Source organism: Stenella coeruleoalba, assembly GCF_951394435.1.
Source record: "Stenella coeruleoalba genome assembly, chromosome: 15".
NCBI classification, from domain to species: Eukaryota; Metazoa; Chordata; class Mammalia; order Artiodactyla; family Delphinidae; genus Stenella; species Stenella coeruleoalba.
This window is the reverse complement of record NC_137161.1, coordinates 46,673,894-46,693,732: the sequence shown is the minus strand read 5'-3', so window position 1 is coordinate 46,693,732 and position 19,839 is coordinate 46,673,894. Positions and strand designations below refer to the sequence as shown.

Sequence of the window (19,839 nt, the reverse complement as noted above, 5' to 3'; positions counted from 1 at the left end):
ATCAAGACTTCAGACACAAATGCTGAAGCCAGGGCTGTAGAAACATTAGTGCCAACTCTTAGAAAGAGCTTTGTGCTTCTGTCGGTTAGCTTATTATTTCACCTTAAAACACAAAGCCACGGGCAGTGATATGGCGATATCTGTGACATCTGAGGTCACTGAAGAATCTAACGCAACACTGGCCTCAGACAACTGACAGAGTAAACCAGGACCTCAGCCAAATGACTGTTTCAAGGTACACCACACTGGCTGCTTCCATGTTTCGTGTGTAGAATTACAGACACTCTGTGTATCTTTATTTTTTAATCAATTTATTGATTTAATTTATTTATTTTTGGCTGCGTTGGGTCTTTGTTGCTGCGCACAGGCTTCTTCTAGTTGTGGTGAGCGAGGGCTACTCTTCGTTGCGGTGCGCGCGCTTCTCATTGCGGTGGCTTCTCTTGTTGCGGAGCACGGGTTCTAGAGCGCAGGCTTCAGTAGTTGTGGCTCACTGGCTTAGTTGCTCCACGGCATGTGGGATCTTCCTGGACCAGGGCTCAAACCCGTGTCCCCTGCATTGGCAGGCGGATTCTTAACCACTGCGCCACCAGGGAAGCCCCACTCTGTATCTTAAAAAAATTTTTTTTTTTCCAATGTAACTAAATTTAAAGTTATATCAGTGTTTGCTGTGGAGGATCATTTCAAATATGGTTAAACTAACAGACAGCTTTGGGCTGGGCCTCTAGAAGTGACACCGATTTATTCCCCATATTTGGGCCTCCCCATGTTTGGTGGCAAGTGTCTGGCAGGGTAGAGCCAGTGCGGGTCTCTCTTACAAGTCGACAGAAGCAGTTTACAATTGAGTCATTAGAGAGGCCGTGTTTTAAAGCCAACGGCCTCCGCTCAGTGAGAGCTTAATCATGGCTCAGAAGAGAGCTCTGCGCTCTGCATGTGCAACCACATCGGTGTGTTTGCTGGTGAATAATGGAAAACTCTTAAGCGGCACCTTTGCAGTGGCTGCCGCAATGTCAGCTACTTCCCCATGGTGTCCAGCTGAGGCTCTAATGGTCGGGCTGGAGCGCCACCCAATCTGTGTCCTGATTTACCCCTGGTCTAGAAGGAAATGAACAGGGAAGTTACCAAGAGGAAGGCGGAAGAGGGGAGAGCACCCATTCATTCAACAACTCCTGGGCCCCGGACTTTGCTGAATTCAGAGGTCTCCACAGGGCAGAAGGACACCGTTGCTGCTGTACAGAATTTACATCCAGGTGGCAGCCATTCGAGAGAGCCTCTGGCTCCAGGAGGGTCCCAGGTGCAGGACCATCAACCTCAAGTGGTGAAAGAGGGCGGCCAAGTGGGAAGGTTGGGGGCATCTTGGGTCAGTATCTCCAGAAACAAACCCAGAGCTAAAGATTTTCATGAAAGTGGCTTATCAAGAAGTGCTCCCGAGAGAAACTCACAGCAGAGTGGGGCAGAGAAGGTCAGCAAGGGTCCAAGTTCAAGCACAGTCCCCTGAGGGTAACTTTGGCTCCATCTTAAAGGAACAGAGGTGAGGGATCTGGAGTATTTACACCCCAGCGCCCATCAGTCAGTGGTCCAGAACTGACTCTGAGGGCCCTTCTGGGTCTCTGTGCACCAGACAAATCAGGTTCCGTCCTCCGACAAGGGACTTGGGGCTGGCCGTGGAGGGCCAGTTCCCTTCCCCTGAAGGCATTGGGGAAGCACCTAACGTGTCTGGCAGAAGCACCAGTCTCGGGGGAGGCCACTGTGCAGCAGGGCTCTTCAGATGTGGGGAAGGCCCAAGAGGCTAAGCGCTACCGAAGCCTGGTCCCTCGATGAGGTCCTGCAAGGAGTACCAGTGCACGTAAGGGGCACCAGTACTGATTGGGTCTCCCCGAATTTCAAATATTTCTACCCGTTCAAAGTACATCCATGCTGGACTTCCCTGGTGGCTCAGTGGTTAAGAATCTGCCTGCGAATACAGAGGACATGGCTTCGAGACCTGGTCTGGGGAAGATCCCACATGCTGCAGAGCAACTAAGTCTGTGCACCATAACTACTGAGCCCACGAGCCACAACTACTGAAGCCCCCACACCTAGAGCCCGTGCTCTGCAACAAGAGAAGCCACCGCGATGAGAAGCCCGTGCGCCACAACGAAGACCCAACGCAGCCAAAGATAAATAAATGTATTTTAAAAAAACAAAACCAAAGTACATCCATGCTTATCAGGCCCCTAACAAGCCCCGTGAAATTCAGGTGCCGGGAGGACATAGCACGTGGAGGGCTCCCTCATGGGCATTGTCGCAGGACCTGCGTCCCCAGCAGATGCAATCAGCCTGCACATACTGCATCCTTAACCCCAGCCCATACTTCTGGCACGCCTTAAACCAGACTCTCACTTTTCTGTCCTCCAACGGTGGTGGTGTACATCGCTAAGCCCTCTCCCCACGGGCAAACACTAAAGGTGCCCGTCTGCTGCGGACTTGGCCTGCAGCACCTCCTGGGACTCTTAAACAGCCCTGAGAAGCAGGCCTCAGAGTGTCCTCAGTTCATGGATGAGAAAATTTAAGGGGTCAAATTATTTCCTCAAGGATGCCTTGCTTGAATTAGCAGAGCCAAAGGAATTTGAAGCTGGGCCTTTAGCCAAAATTCTGCTTTTAAATATTCAGTTATTCACTTGTGTTTGTTTCTTCTAAATACTGCTATTTACTGCTTTGTGCTAAAAACAGAAAGTTACTCGTGTCAAACCATTCACTTAACCCAGAGGACGGGGAGGGGTGGGTTGCTCGTCAGCTTTTCCTCTGCGTGAGTGTGTTGGAGATAGGCTGCATTTTTTTTAATTACAAAGGAGAAAGTGGAATAAAAAGGTAGTGTGTGTTGTTTTTTGGTAAATGGGAAGGTTCTGATTGTGGTTAAGGGGCCGTTTTGGATCAGCAGGGCTAGTAGGGACTGTGGCATAAATACTGTGGCAGCCTTTGGCTTTCCATTTGGAATGAAAAATCCAGGGCAGAGCTCATGCCTTGTGGGCCACCCCCAGCCTTTGGGCAGATTGAGGAAAAGCAGCCTTCTGGGCACATTCTTTGGTCTGCAGAAGGCCCTGGGGCAGATGTAGGCATCCCAGGGCCAGGGTTTAGGGGCGGGGGACCGGGGGGCATGGGTAACCAGCCCTGGCCTTACTATAGACATCTCTTCACCTCCTCGTCCTGACTTCACAGCACACTCAGAATTAAGTCCAGATGGATGAAAGGCCTACAAATAAACAAATACATCATATGTACATAGGAAAACTATGTGTGTCTTAGCATAAAACAGAGGAGACTTTATTACTTCAAGATAAGGTATGTCTTCCTAGCAAAGTTTAGTCAGCAAGAACCGTAAGGAACTTTGATTCTATCAACATTGAAAGTTTAACGAAACGTAAAAGACAGAGACGCAGGATGAGAGAAAATCTTTTAAATATTTGAGACAATGGATTCATATCCACAACTTACACAACTTAAGAAAAATCAAGAAACCCCAAAACGGCAACAAATAAATGAACAGGCAATCCTTCCGAGGAAGAAATACAAATAGACAACAAAAATAGGTAGGGGAGAAAAAGTTGCCACCCCAAAATATCTCTTTGGCGTGCAGATTATTTGGAGTTGAAAACAATCACCCAGAAGACTCAGGAAGGGGACTTCCCTGGTCGTCCAGTGGGTAAGAATCTGCACTTCCAATGCAGGGGGCCCGGGTTTGATCCCTGGTTGGGGAACTAGATGCTGCATGCATGCCGCAACTAAGGAGTCTCCATGCCGCAACTAAGACCAGGCACAGCCAAAATAAATGAATAAAATAAATATTAAAAAAAAAAACAACTCAGGAGGAACCTTTGACCTTCCCCCTAAACTGCCTAATAGAATGCAGATAGAGGACCTGTTCCAGGAAGGGAGCCATCACCATAAATACCTCTAATATGAACGAGGTGGTGGACAGGAAGTCTGTTCATACTCCTCTCCGGGTCCCATTGTCTCTGCAGGGCCCAGCAAACCTTTGTTTCCCAAACATCTGCTGTTCCATCTCATGTGAACTGCCTTCCTCCCCTTTGAAACCCCAAACCACTATCCCAACATCCTCTTTTGTCTTGAGCTGAAGGTGGTATATAAAGGTTTTGGCCATTTGGCCAGTTACTCAGTTCTCCTGGGTCTCTCCCATGTGTACGTGTTATTAAACTTCTGTTTGATTTTCTGCTGTGAATCTGTCTCCTTTTAATTTATTTAATTTATTTTAGTTCTTAACTCTTAGACCAGCCAGAAGAACCTAGAAGGGTAGAGGAAAGTTTATTCCTCCCTGACACATCTAATCTGGGCAAAGCACATTAAGACAATAAAAAGCCACTTGTACTCATCAGATTAGCCAAAGCTTAGAAGTCTGATACCAGCAAACACTAAGTGAGGTGGATGTTTTCAAAGAAGGTGGAGGCACTGTAGCTGGACACGGACCCAGGGAGAGCCACGTGGTACCACCTCAACCTGTCACGTGCCTAGAACCTGGCATTTTCTCTGAGGTTTCACACAATACACAGGGCTGTTCATTATGGTAAGGATTGTGACAGCAACGTATTGGAAACGACCTAAGCGTCTATCAAGATAGAATGGATAGGACTCCCCTGGTGGCGCAATGGTTAAGAATCTGCCCGCCAATGCAGGGGACACGGGTTCAACCCCTGGTCTGGGAAGATCCCACATGCCACGGAGCAACTAAGCCCATACGCCACAACTACTGAGCCTACACTCTAGAGCCTGTGAGCCACAACTACGGAGCCCGTGAGCCACAACTACTGAGCCCACACGCCACAACTACTGAGGCTTCACTCTGGAGCCCATGCTCCACAAGAGAAGCCACCGCAACGAGAAGGCTGTGTGGAGCAACGAAGACCAACGCAGCCAAAAAAAAAAAAAAAGATAGAATGGATACATGGTATATTCCTCCTGCATGGTTTATCCCTCTGGTGGAAAACCACTCCCACTTAAAATGAATGAACCAAGGTTTCGTGTATCAACATGGATAAATCCTACAAGATTTCCTTGGGTGAAATGAGTGTAGACAAGGTATAGGACAATACGTCAGTACGATTCCATCTGGTAGAAAAAGCACACAGTGATAACATTCAAGAGTGATACGTACAAAACTGATCGTTGTGGTTCCTTCTGAGTAGGTGGGATTATAGGTGTTAGTCCAGGGAGGTTAGTTTTGATTGTTTGTGGCTGCGCCATGCGACATGCAGGATCTTAGTTCCCCGGCCAGGGATCGAACCCATGCCCCCTGCATTGGGAGCGTGGAGTCTTAACCACTGGACTGCCAGGGAAGTCCTGAGGGAGATTAGTTTTAACTATGTGGACTGAAAAAAATGCACAACCTAAAAGTTGAGAATTATATTTTATTCGGTGGACATCCTGAGGTGATAACTCTGAGGGACTGTTCCAGAGAGGTCAGGGAGGAGCCAGATATATAGGAGTTTTTACAAAAAAGAACAAGTAGTCTGAACATCAAAAGATTACTGTTCATTAAAGAAAAAACAGACATCTCAAATTAATGAATTTAGCACTTTCCTCTGGGAAAGATGCAGGAGTCTGGGCTCATTGACATCATTCCTCGGTATGCACCGTAGCTATCTAGGGACACTATCCTGTGTTGAGTGCCCTCAGGGTGCACAGGCAGGGAACTGCAGTGGCTGCTGGCCTGATGGCCCTGACATCCTTTGTTTACTGATATGACAGGCAACACTCTTCATCTACAACTACAATAATCTGTTTTTCATGGGAATGTATTATGTTTGTAATTTTAATTAAATTTCAAAAATGTAAATGCAAACACTCTTGGGAGACGTGACACACACAGAGTAAAAGCAAAACAAAGAAAAGGGCAAGGTTCTGAGATGCTCCAACATTATTCCCCAGACACTCCTCTGCAGGTGAAGGGAAGCAGCTTTTGTTACTTCTTGGTTTCCATGGTGACGGTTCCTGGGGGCAAAGATCATTTGAAAGTTTGTAGGAAGTCCATTATTTTCCAGACTGCTTCAGAAAAACTCCAGCATGGGGTGTGCCCGCAAGACCAGGAGCCTTCTCCAGCTCAGCAGAAGCAGACAGGAAAGGCAGTTGTCAGGGTCAGTGGTTGTTCATGACCTGGAGTTGGGTCTAATCCCACAAAGCTGATAGGATTGTAAAGGCCAATCACACCCCAAGGCCAAGTTGATGCACTTGGGGAATAGAAATTCTGTGGCTAAGGGCCAAGCACTTGACTTTTCCCACACCCTAGGTTTCAAGTCTTCATCTTTCAGTGGTACATCCTTTTCAGAACCACGGGTAACATTCCTGAGTTGGTCCTGGAATTCCAAGAGCGCTGTATCAGAACTTGCTCTATAAGTACTTTCTCGTTTTATTTTTGCTTGACCTTCAAGAGAATTTTTCTCCTTTTATCTAACCCTGAAAGAAAGAAAACAAGGTTTGGAGTCCCTCCCTTTTCCCTCCCTCCAGGCTGCCCTGCAAGCAGGGGTGGCGGACAGCAGCTTCTCTCCTGGTCGGTGGTGGAAATTGACATCTAGTGGGCAGATCTCGAGATGAGAGACTTCTGGGCAGACAGGCAGAAGGAGGGTTGGAGTCTGCGAACACTGGTCTTTTGTAGATCCTGTCGGCTGCTGGGGATGAAATGGCCTCTTTGCAGGCTGGGAGGTGTGTGAGTCCGTTTTAAGTGTCAGCTTTATCAGCTCTCTGCTTCCTAGCAGGTCACCATTGATATAAAGAGAGGATTTGACTAGGAAGAGAATGCGAGAGCATTTAGGGGCATGCTGCAGAATGTTTTAATGTCATCATCCTATTTAATCATCCAACTCTCTCCCCCAAAGCATCCAAGGTCCAGGGATGAGTGGGCCCAGATGGGTTCAGGACTCAGCTGACAGGAGGCCGAGGTGGGATTTGAAGGCAGGTCTTTCCGAGCCCAAGCTGGGGCGCTCACCACCCCTCCTTGCTGCCAGACCACCCGGGAGTGGCTGGAAGCTGGCTGCCTCCACACTGTGCCCGCCTGCTGCTGGAAGTGTGGCCCCGAAGGTGAGGTTCCCACCGACTGGGACGTTACCCAGAATGATTACAGAGTGGTCCACATCAGTGTAGACTCCTGTGCCAGGCTAGAGCCCGGCAGGTCCCGCCTTGTCCAGGCCGAGTCCTGGGTGTGATGTCGGGAAAGAACCTGGGACTTCCCGAATTCTTCTCCTGCCCTTGGCCTGGCTGCCGGGAGAGTGTGAAAATCGCCTAGGTGAGCACTTCCTGTGCTTTGTTTTGGTGCCCCGGGGTGCTGGCTTTCTGAGCAGAATGAGGGAGGGACCCAGAGACCCAACCCCTGGCTTGGTACCCCTGAGGCGGCTGCAGAAGGGCTCGTCCTGCTGGTACGTCCAACACACCAGCCCCGTCTCCCCAAGGGGCGTGGCGGACACAGACAGTGCCCTGGCTCTATCAGGGCGTCTCTGCCGTGCCCTGACTGTGTCACTGCCTGTGGAGCTTTCTGGAGAGGTGGATCACACCTGCTGTGTTTTGGTGCAAGAACTACTGTCTCACCAGCTCAGTGCCCTGAAACCTGATGGCCCATCTCTGGAGAAGATTCACTGAAGAACAGCCCTTTGGCTCTGTTGCCTCCTTCCCAGGTGTCCACGCATGTCCTGGGCGGCCAATCAGGGTTGTGGACAGAAGCGCTGGCTTCCCAGCTTGGCACGTGCTTAGGCAGCCCCTTCCCCCTTGAAGGAATTCTCGACAGGGACCAGGATGTGTTGGGGTTTCGGGTTGTGTAAGTGGGTTTGGAGAAATTTTGATGAGGCAGCACTGACTTGGATAAAGCGCATACGTTGAAACCACTGTTGGCTTTAACATGGGAAAAGGCTAAAACTTAGGTTCAAACTGGTCCCCTTTGGTGGGTGGTAAGTTATCTCTGTTTGCCCTCAAGGCCTCAAATCTGGAAGAACATGAGAGCACAGGGTTGAGGTCAAACATCTGCAGGAATTAAAACCAATCACACACACACACACACACACGTGTATCTGGGGACAATGTGGGGAACAGCTCAAATCCCATCAGTGACATCTGGGCCGACCTCAGGGGGTGGCAGAGATTTCAGGATGACTCTTACTTTTGGAGGGGCCTGGCTGGCATATAAACAGGTCACTCAGAGGCAGGCCTGGCTCTGGACCCCTAGCCTCTGCTCCATTTGTCGGGTAAATCTGTGCCGTCAGGTGGATGAGTTGGGGTTGAAAGGGATGGAGGGGCTGAAAGAGCCCTCATCCGGCCTGAAGAGTCCCATAGCCATCCAGCCAGGGGCAACCTCTGTCATCACCCACCTTTGTGTCTTGGGAGCACTACGCCGCCCTCTGCCTTACAGATAAGCAGTGTTACCTGTGATTTGCCATCCAAGTGCGGCGGAGTGGCAACCGCAGTTTGTAGCGTGTGTTTGGGAAAAAACAGCCTGGCCGGAGCGGGTCAGCTGCTTTTCCTGGGGAAAGCCATTTGGGATTTTGACATTCAGATCACAGTTGTGGCCGTGAAGGGGACTGAGGGCGGAGAGGCTGAATGTGCTGCAGTGGGAATCTTTCCTCCGAGGTTTGCCAGAGGCCGAGGCTTGCCCGAGCCCGAGGCTGGGCCTCCCCAGGGCAGACCTGTCTGTCCTGTGTGTCCCTCATGGGCTGTGTGTGGCGCTCCTGTCCAGGACCCCAGCCACGGCCTAGAATGGGAGGGGGGACCTACCAAGCTCACCCCACTCCTCCCACCGTTTTAGTTCGTCCTTTTTCCATTTTCATACGCATCCACCCTTTTTCTTATTTTCCTAATAATTTTGATGATGAAGTCGTTTAAACACACAGAAGATCACACATGATACTAAAACACACATCACTAGCTCCGTCAAATCTCATCATTTTGTCATTTTGCTTTCAGAAATGAAAAGTTGCCAGAGGTTGAGCCCCTCCACCTGTGCTCACCTCCATCCACTTCTCTTCCTGAGGTTTAGGAAGATAACCCTGTACTGCATCTTGCAGTTGTCTTTATTTACGTGTATATCTACAAACCCTCAATAGTACAATTTTGCCTGGTTTTAAACCTCATGTACTGAATGTAATCCTTTTCAACCTTTTTTGTTTTCGCTTTTATGAAAACTTGTTTGAGCTTTTGTGTCTATATATGTGTTGATTCATATAATCTGGTTCATTAATTTTAACTGCCACGTAGTATTCTATCCCTCCGTTTATCCATTCTCCAATTGATGGACATTTAGGTGCGTATAATCTGGTTTTCTTACAAATGGCGGTACAGCCAATATTCTTCTCAAGGTCTCCCTGTACCCATGTGCACGAATTTCTCTCGTACGTAGTACCTATGCAGGTCTGTGTATCTCCAGCTCTACAAGAAACTGCACGTCACTCTCCAAAGTGCTCTCCAAACGCTCCTCCAGCAACACGTGGGGGTTTGTTTTCCCACGTCCTCGAGTGTTTGGCATTGTCAGACTCTTTAATCTGTGCCCCTGGACTGTGTGTAAAAGGTCTCCTGGTCTTCTCTCCCAAGGCCCCAGTGCTTCCAGAAGCTCCACCTACAGCCTGCACCCCAGTCACACACGAAGGGGATGGATTTGGCTGGTCTCCTGTCCCCTGACCTCTAAGTATTGGGAGTGCACAGAGCTGTTTGCTGGGGCTCCTTCTCTAACTTCCCCTCCCCCTTAGGTAATCTCTCCTTGTCACAGGACTTTGAAACAGTAACACCTATTCCAGTGACTTCCAAACGTACAGGTTGTTCCACCCTTCATATCAAAAGCCACTTAATACATTTAATTGATGGCCGATAAGCAACTCAGTTAAAACTTAACCTGGGGCTTCCCTGGTGGCGCGGTAGGTGAGAGTCCGCCTGCCGATGCGGGGGACGCGGGTTCGTGCCCCGGTCCGGGAGGATCCCACATGCCGCGGAGCGGCTGGGCCCGTGAGCCATGGCCACTGAGCCTGCGCATCCGGAGCCTGCGCGTCTGGAGCCTGTGCTCCGCAACGGGAGAGGCCACAACAGTAAGAGGCCCGTGTACCGCAAAAAAAAAACCAAAAAAACAAAAAAACCTTAACCTGCGCAGTGTCCAGCTTGATTTCCTCCTCAAATCTAATCCTTCCCCATATTTTCCCGTCTCAGTCAAGGGCACTGTCATCTCTCTAATTGCTCAAGCCAACAACTTAGGAGTTGTCCTTGATTCTTCTCTTTCCCCACCGCCACGTTCAGCCCATCAACGTACATTAATTTCCGTGTCCAGTTGTTCCTGGATTTCCCCCCTTCTTTCTAATTCCTCTGCTACCACTTTGACCAAAGCCACCATCACCTCTTGGCTGGACCATTGCAGTTGCCTCCTAACTAGTTTTGCTGCTTCTCCTTACAAACCGTCTCTAACCCACGGTCAAGGGGATCTTTTTAGAACATAAAACAGGTAAAATGCCATTCCCCCACTAAAGCCCTCCAATGGTTCTCAGTTGAAAACTCAAATCCAAGGGTACCATGATGTAGAAGGCAGACAAGGTCTGGTCGCAGGCAGACTGCACCCTTCCACATGCCTCCCTAACCTCTGGGACTCTGTGTGGATGGCTCTTCCCTTGATCTTTTCATGGCTCCCTTGTCATTCAGGGCTCCATCACTTCCCGGAAGACCTGTCCTGACCACCCCGCCATAGCTAGGGTGGCCCTTTAGCTGCTCCCTGCAGCATCACTTGACTCTCTTTTCATTCTGGAACGTCTCAGTGCTCAGTGCTCTGGTCTGTGTCCCACCAGAATATCATCTCCGTGAGGACTGTCAACCCTACTCTACACTTGCAGTGCATGGCAGGAAGTGGGTAGCCATAAAGTTATGAATGAATGAATGAATAGATGGACGTCAACATTTTGGAACAGTCTCTAGGCTCAAAATGAAATTGCTCCCAGAGTCTGGGTGGGATGAAAGCTGCTTGAGGCAAGACGACACCTGTCTTTAGCCAAAACAGTGATTCTCAAGCGTTTTATAAACCCCAGGACCCCTTCACACTGTTAAAAATTATGAAGGGCCCTACAAACTGCTTGTGTTCATGTGTATTATATCTATAGATACCTGCTGTACCGTAAGTCCCCTACATACGAACCTTCAAGTTGCGAACTTTCAAAGATGCAAACGTGCGTTCGCACGTCCAGTCACATACGTTAGTTCACGTGTCTGGTGTACACTGTCATGTGCATGCATCCTCTAGAAGTGGTTGTGCTTTTGTGTACTTTACTGTACAGTACTGTATAGAGTACAGTAGTACAGTATCTCTATTTCAAGCCCAGGATGTCCGGAAGCAAGCGTAAAAGCAGCGGTATATAGCCAATTGTGTTAGTTGGGTCCCTAGGCTAACTTTGTTGGACTTAGCGAACAAATTGGACTTACCAACACGCTCTCCGAATGGAACTCATTCGTATGTAGCAGACTTGCTGTATTACGAAATAAATGAAGGAAAAATTTTAAATATTTATTTTAAAACAGTGATTGATTACATGTTGACATAAGTAACATTTACGTGAATAATTAACTACATTTTAAAAAAATGGATGAGCAGTGACACTTTGAGAGCCTCTGTTCCACACACGCAGAGCCGGGTTAGCACCAGTGAAGATGCTTTTGAATGAGCAGTTGGGGGTGCTCAAGAATTCACACCAAACTTCAGGGTCAGATGTAGCCTCTTCCAGGCATGTGGGCGGGGAATGCGAGCCACACAAGTCTTTCCAAGAAGAGGACACATTTACCCATCTCTTCCCCCTGTGGCTCCCTGACTGCCCACACACCTGCCCCCAGCCCCACACACCCCTCTCTCTTCCCTTTCCCCTAACAATCTTCTCATCAAAAAAAAAAAAAAAAAAGGAAAAAAAGAAAGAAAGAAAGCAAAGAATAAGACGAGAAATAAATTTAAAGTCATTGGAAATTGATTTGCCAAGTGTATATATCTTTGAAATAGGCTTCCTTCTGTAACCAGAATAAGGATGGTATACATTTTAACCCAGGGCATCCTTTAGGAGTTTTCACTTTGGCAATAGGAATTTTGAGGCCTGCCTGGTTTTGCCAAGATTTACTTATTCCTCTTTGTAGTCATGTTGAGAAGCCAAACTGGGTGTCAATATTTTTTTCTTAGGGTGATACCGAAACCTAAGTTCTTCCTCTTTCTAAGAAGCTGCTCCCTCCCTCTCTATTTTTTGCCCCCCCCCCCCCCCCCCCCCGCAGCTGGGTAAAGGAAATTCACACAGCCAGGATTTTTAAAAAAAAAAAAAGGTGGTCATCTCTGTGCTCCTATTGCAGCGGCTGGAGCTGCCCAGCTCTGCACACGCCTCTTCCACTTCCTGACGTCACACTATTTTTGTCTTTGAATAGCTCATTGACACAATCGCCTCGGAGATTGGAGAACTGAAACAGGAGATGGTGCAGACAGATGTCAGCCTGGAAAATGGCCTGGGACCCACAGAAGCCCACAGGTGACCGAGGCGATTAGGCGTCGGGCGCGTGATGGGGGCGACGTGAGCCTGTTAGCCACGAGGACTGCCGTTCCGGTCACCCCTCAGGTTTGGGAGCTGGGGGTGCGGTAGCCGCTCCAGAAGAAGCTCTCTGTAGGAGGTGGGCGTGGCCTAGGAACCAGTTGTCCGGGTTCCCGTTAATCCCTGTGAAGGCACTTGAATTTTACACCTTCTCCATTCCTCCTGGCATCAGAACCTGGAAAGCTAAAGTTCTGTCTGTCACATCCACCTACTCACAGTGATGGAAACAGTAACGCAGTGGGATCCTCCGTGTGCAAAGTAGAATTCAGTGTAGCCCGTGTCAGTCTCCAGAAGGTTTAAAGGGAGCACTAAAGAGGATGGACTCGTTTTGCATTCTCAGGTCAGAAAAAACCCCAGCCCCTTCCGTGGCCCTTAGCCTGAAATGCGATCCAGCCCAGCGTATTGGAAATCAGATGTGGTTGTGAGTGATTAAGGAAGGCACTGGTTAGATGTGTTACAATGTGTTCACATTGCACGTGGTCTAGGTAGGTAGTTGGGGACTGGCTTTTTCTGCAGAATGGGGGTGCAGAGGTCGGGGTGGGGGGCAGGCGGAGGAGATTCCCCCAAACCTCTTCCAGCTCTTGGAGGCTCTAGTTCATTTCTAGCAAGGACAACAGAGTATAAGCAGTACAGAAACGGCATGGACACTTGCTGCCCCAGAGGCCAGATTCATTGTCAGCTTCCCCCTTTTCTCGGGAAATGGAGTCGAGGTTGCCTGGTGGGTGCAGGGCAAGGGTGAGATCTGCAGAGTTGGTTTTGCTTGCAAGTCATGAGACGGGCAGGAGGGGTCCTGCAGAGGCAGACGAACCAGGTTCTGGTTATCCAGGCAAGTTTCAAACCAGCCAGACTTGTTCCTGCCCTGGAGGAGGGGAGAGCTGGCAGTCCCCGCGAGGAACCCTGCAGCTGGGAGATGGTACTTCCACACCCTGCGTCTCTGGAGAATTTCCCCCTTAGCCGTGGAAAATTCTCGTGCCTTCCATTTCCTCTCCTTCCTACAAAAACGACGGAGGTAGACCAGGTGGTCCTCGCCGTGGTATTGTGTGATTCCCCTTGATCTCGGTGTGAACAGCTTTGGTGGTTTCATTTTTTTCCCCATAAACTAGACAAATGCACAAGGATCTTTGATTAGAGATTTTCTGCTCCATGTTCAGAGTAGTTCCAAACTCTGTGGAACTTTTAGCCAGAGGATCTCTCTTTACCCTTAACATCTCCTTTAAGCTTTTCAAATTTAAGAGTGACTGTAAGCATTCCACCATACCTTTTTTTTCCCAGGTTAATGTCAGTTATTCTTGAATGCTCTGTTGGTTAACACTGAAATTATGAATTGTTTTTTTTTTTTAAATGGGAATCAGAAAAGTCAAGATTGTCTTTATTTAACGATGTATATGGTGTTTACCACGTGCCAGCCACTGTTGTAAGTGCATTACAGCTGCCAACTCATTGAATCTCCTAATGACCCTATAAAGGAAAGCTCCGTCATGACCCTCGTTCTGCTGGTGTGGGACCCACGTGACATGGAAAAAAAGCCAGCCTGAGGAGGCTGTGGCTCCTGTGCTGGGGTCTCTCATTGATTGTTCGGAAGCGTGGAACAGTGACTTTGTTTTAACCCCTCCACTTTGCCCAGCAGAGAAGTCAGGAGAGCCAGATGACGGGGGCAGGGTATGATGAGGAACACTCTGAGTTGCTTCCAAAGTGAAGGCAGAGCAGAGCTGTGGTCACAGGGAAACAGCAGGTCAGCCTGGCACCGAGCAGCCCAAAGGGCAGACGAGAGGGAAGGAGAAGGAGTAGGGGTAGCAGAGTCGTCTCAAGTGAGACCCCGGGAGAGAGAAGAAGCAATTCCCCGCCCATCCCCCATACCTGGGCTGGGCATGTTCTGGGGGCCGCAGGGAGGCATCACAGTCGTCTTCGTGGCATTGTCCTCGGTGGGGGTGCCTGTGAGCTGTGATCTAACCTTACCTGCCCCAGACACAGTCATCAGGAAGTGTCTGGGCTTCCTTAGCTTGTGGAATCCGAGGTTAAGTGCCAAGCTGGCGCCCTAGGTTAGGTTGCCGTTCCCCAACCTGCGGTGGCTTTTGTTTGTTCACCTGTGGTTAATATTGAGATGAGCTGGAGATCTTTAAACCTTTCCTGGTGTCATGAACCCCTTCTCAGGGTATTTTAAATGCATGGTATAAAATATGTAGGCTGACAGGGGAAAGAGTTGTATTGGGATACAAGGATCAGAATTTTAACATGTGTGATTTCACAGCATAGGTACTTCTTTACTGACACGTTAAAAAGCCAAGTGAGGCTGTGGGTCTAGGAACTGCTGTCATCTGGAAGCAGAGATGAGCACACAGGGTACTTCTGCACCGACGGTGAAAGCACCTAGGGCTGCTGCTGGTGACAGAGTCTCAGGGGCTGAGAGAACTACTGGGATTTGTTGCCTGCATTCGAAATGGGAGGAAAGTAATTTCAGAACCAGTTTAGTGAAAGCAAAGCTGTCCCTTTCTTCCATCCAGTGGTCAGCTTCCACCTCCTGTCCCCTGCAGGGACACCTGTGGGCTTTGGGGACACCATGCTCCCTGGTTTCCTCTCACCTCACCTGCCACCGCCTCTAGTGTCCCGGCTGGTTCCTCCTGGTCTCCCTGCCCTCCTGACCCTGGAGTACCCAGAGGCCTCTGCACTGTCCCCTTGTCTCTCTGAGGAAGTGCCTTAGTGTCCACATCAGTAAGATGGGGATAATAGCGGAGCTTTACCTCCAAGTTGTCAGGACGATTGAGTCAATAGCTGTAAAGGACTTATTGTTAGCACAGTGTTGGCACGTGGTAAGTACAATATGTTGTCTACAGAGAGATCTCTAGAGTAACTTTGTGTGCGATCTCATCCAGGCTTGTGGCTTTGATCCTATCTGTATGTTGGTGATTCCCAACTTGTGTCTATCCCTACGTTGGTCCTCTCTTGGAATCCAGATGTTTGCATCCAGCTGCCCACTCAGCCTGACCTTCGGCATCTCAAACTTACAAAGACCGAGACTGAGCCCTCGGTTTCCCTTCACAAACCTGCTTCTTCCCTGGTCTTCCCCATCCCAGTAACCTGCCTCCAGGTGTTTGGGCCTTGCATCAACCCTGATGCCTCTTCTCTCATAACCGCCTTCCCCTTCCCTCCAGATCCTTGCAGCTCTACCCGTAAGATAGACCCAGGGTCGGACCACCCCTCACCACCACTGCAGTAGACCCCTGCCTGGTGCCTCTGCTTCATCATCACCGACCCACCTTCTCTGGGCTGTTATCTAAGCAGCAGAGAGGATGCTCTGACTTCAGTTCCTCTGAATCCAAGTCATGGCACTCCCGTTCAAAGCCCTTTAGTAGTTTTCCATTTAAAACCAAAATCCTTCAGCCCTATGGGATCTGATCCCTCCCCGTCCTCGCTGGCTCTTCTTACAGTGTCTTCCCCTCTATCTGTCTGCTCCAGCACCCCGGCTCCTGGCCAAGCAGGCTCCTCCCATCCGGCCTTTGTACCTACTGTTCCCTCTGCCTGGAATGCCTCTCCTCCAGGAAGCAATCACCCACGGACCTTCCCTTCTTCTGTCCCCTTAGCTGGCTTTATCTTTTTTTTTTAAATAAATTTATTTATTTAATTTATTTATTTTTGGCTGTGTTGGGTCTTCGTTGCTGTGCGTGGGCTTTCTCTAGTTGCGGTGAGCGGGGGCTACTCTTCGTTGCAGAGCACGGGCTTCTCGTTGCAGTGGCTTCTCTTGTTGCAGAGCATGGGCTCTAGGCACGTGGGCTTCAGTAGTTGCGGCACGCGGGCTCAGTAGTTGTGACTCATGGGCTCTAGAGCACAGGCTCAGTAGTTGTGGTGCATGGGCTTAGTTGCTCCACGGCATGTGGGATCTTCCCAGACCGGGGCTCAAACCCATGTCCCCTGCATTGGCAGGTGGATTCTCAACCACTGCGCCACCGGGGAAGCCCCTGGCTTTATCTTAATTTGTAGAACTTGTACAGACCTGACATAGATTCACTTGCCTAATCATGTGTCTTCTGACTCCCAGCACTAGAAAGTAAGCTCTGTGAGAGCAGGGATTTGGTCTCTGTTCAGTGCTGTGTTTTCAGTGCCCAGAATGGTGTCTGGCATGTGGCATACACTCAGTAAATGTTTGGTGAATGGACAAATGACAGATGCCAGCCCCTTGGAGATTCTAAAAGTATTCAAGCACCAGAAGCCTCTTGCAGAAACAAGACGTCACGCTCGTAAAGCCATTAGGGGATCCCAGCTAGTGCGTAAAAAATAAAAAGGGGCTTCCCTGGTGGCGCACTGGTTGAGAGTCCGCCTGCCGATGCAGGGGACGCGGGTTCGTGCCCCGGTCTGGGAAGATCCCACATGCCGCAGAGCGGCTGGGTCCGTGAGCCATGGCCGCTGAGCCTGCGCGTCCAGAGCCTGTGCTCCACAACGGGAGAGGCCACTACAGTGAGAGGCCCGCGTACCGCAAAAAAAAAAAAAAAGTTGAAGATGTGTGATAGGCCTTAAGCTTCCTCCCTAGCAAAGCGGAGGGAGGGCCCAGAACCCCTTCCCGCTATGTTCCAGCCATGCTTCCTCCATCAGTTCTGAGTTACAGGCTGTTGTAATGTTTACCAATAAAGGAGCAGCTGATTAGCTCCGCCCCAGGCCCTCTGCTGGTGGTTTACTGAAGAGAAGCTGGGAAGCCCGGAGAAGGCTGACGGGTTTCTTGTCAATGCTCTCTCCAAATGCTGCAGCTTGTTCCCTCTTTCTCCCCACCCCTTTCCCCCAAAGACTAGAGTCTGGGAAAATAAAGGCTTTTTACTTTCCCCTCCTTCCCCCGCGATTTCCCAATCCCTTTGCAGTTGGGGGAAGGGTGTCTCTGGGCAGGCACGTCATCAGTGCTCCCCCCGCATCCCCACCTGGACTCATCACCTCTGGACTGAGGCCCATCTCCAAAGACCCCTTTGTCCTCAGGTAGAAAGAGGGATCCAGCAAAACGACTTCACTAAAAGAGGCTCCGGCTGGGTGTGCAGGCCCCCTGGGGATCCCGGCTGGACCAGGTCATGATGGCTGTCACTGCCCCTCTGTACCGTCTTATCCTCCTTTACCCCCCTCATTCCTGCTGTCGCCTCACTGGGACACTCCAGCCCAAGTGGATGGCTGGGGGTGCCCAGGCTCCTGAAACTCCACCCCCATCACTCCACCCCCCAGTTCAGACACACAGAATTCAAAACTCCCTTGGCCAGCCCTGCCCAATGCCACGGGGTAGCGGGCGTTCCCCACCACTGGCCACTTCTGGAAGGGTCTGTGTCCCTGGGGAAGTTGCAAGCTTCTTAGCAGCTGTGCAACAGCATTGATAGCAAAACCACAAGACACTCAGACTGCCCGCCCCTGGTACAGCCCTTCACTTCTTCACTTGGCTAGAGGTTGGAACACGAGATTGGAAGAGGAGAGTGGTGGCTTACAGTCTGGGGAAGAGGCACAACCAGGACCTGTTAGCTGCCCTGTGGCTTCTGAATGAAACCCTCTCGCATTGAGTGCTGCATTTCAGAAAGTCCTACCAGAGTAAAACAAGATGAAGAAAAAGCACACACATCAGTTCGCAGTTTGATGAGTTGTCACAAAGTAAACACAGCACAGCACCTAGATCAAGACACAGAACATTCTCAGTGCCCCCCAGGGGCTCCCTTCTGAACACTGCACGGCAAGGTAACCACCTTCTATTGCCATCGATTAGTTTTGCCTCTTTTTGAACTTTATGTGACTGGAATCATACAGCACGTATTCCGTTCTGTGACTACAACACAAGTTGTGTATCCGTTCTACTGTTGATGGGTATTTGCATTGTTTCCAGCGTGGGACCATTTTGAGTAATGCTGCAGTGAAATTTCTTGTGCGTGTCTTTTGGGGAACACATGTGACATGCTTCAATTAGGGGTATGGGAGTGAATTGTTTAGTTGTAGGATGCTTATATATTCTACATTAGTAAACGGTGCCCAGGAGTTTTCCAAAGTCATTTTGTCAATTTGCACTTCCACCAACAGTGTGTGGGAGTTCTGAATGCTCTGTTCTCATCTATACTTGCTATCGGCTACTTTTTCAATCTAGCCATTTGGATGGATGTGTGGGTGTAGAGCTTCTGAAACCATGACGGATGAACGCAGGTGTGATTACCTGTATGTTGTGACTCAGTGCTTATCTCAGTGCTCTGGGAGTCAGGAATTAGGGACTTTCCAGTTTTTCTGTTTTGTTTTTTATTTTATTTCTGGCTGCGTTGGGTCTTCGTTGCTGTGCGCGGGCTTTCTCTAGTTGCGGCTAGCAGGGACTACTCTTTGTTGTGGTGCGTGGGCTTCTTATTGAGTTGGCCTCTGTTGTTGAGGAGCACGGGCTCTAGGCATGCGGGCTCAGTAGTTATGACACATGGGCTCAGTAGTTGTGGCGCACGGGCTTAGTTGCTCCGCGGCATGTGGGATCTTCCCGGACCAGGGCTCGAACCCGTGTCCCCTGCACTGGCAGGTGGATTCTTAACCACTGCACCACCAGGGAAGCCCTGACTCTCCAGTTTTAACAGAGCACCCTTTTACCATTTTCATATGTCTAGATTCAAGGCTAAAGTCCTGGGGAGTTCTGAGCTGACAGCCTATTCATTGGGTGATATTTATGAAACCTGTGAAGTTATGGAAAGGATTATTTGGGGGAGGGGATGAAAAGAGACAATAATCCAGAAATAATGAGAAAAAATATGTACCTTTTATTATTTCTATTTCTGCTTGTGAATCTTAGATCATAAACCTGCAGCAGAAAAGAACTGCCAACAAAATTCTCTCCACCTCTTAGCTTCTCCTTTACTTTGCTCAGTACTTATATGCAGAAATATTTAGCATCGCGTGAATTGATTTGACCAAGGCCATTGGCTGCATCATAACTAAGAACTGAATGTGCCCAAATCTGATACAGCTACTATGGGCGTTTAAATTCTTCTTTTAAACTCAGAATACATCTGCCTCCAGTACAGTTTCCCATATTTAATAAATACATGTCCTCAACGTCGGTAACTTCAAACGCAGAATTTAATGTGACTTCATATTATTCCTTCCCATCTTTTTTCTCTTGGAACGTCACATACAGAGTGACTATTCTTCTCTGATTTATGGCTACTTCTGCTCTTCTGAAGATCTTGGAGAATGTATTCATGAGGTCATTTGGAAGCAAGTTCAAGTCATTGGAGGCAAAACTCGCTTTGCATTTTGTCTCCTTGCATAGTGTCTGTGTTGTGTGCAGTGTTAGCCAGAAGAACAAACA

The 19,839-nt window shown here is 49.3% G+C and overlaps 1 protein-coding gene across 4 annotated transcripts in view; it reads left to right on the top strand.

Annotated features, from left to right (window-relative positions):
• Positions 1–19,839, top strand: part of RIN2 (Ras and Rab interactor 2) — a 238,423-nt gene that overhangs the window by 161,186 nt on the left and 57,398 nt on the right. For all 4 annotated transcript variants that reach the window (XM_079944032.1, XM_079944030.1, XM_079944029.1 and 1 more), the window contains one exon: positions 12,394–12,494. In XM_079944032.1, the coding sequence (XP_079800158.1) occupies positions 12,394–12,494 (101 nt within the window). The remainder of the gene's footprint in view (positions 1–12,393; positions 12,495–19,839) is intronic.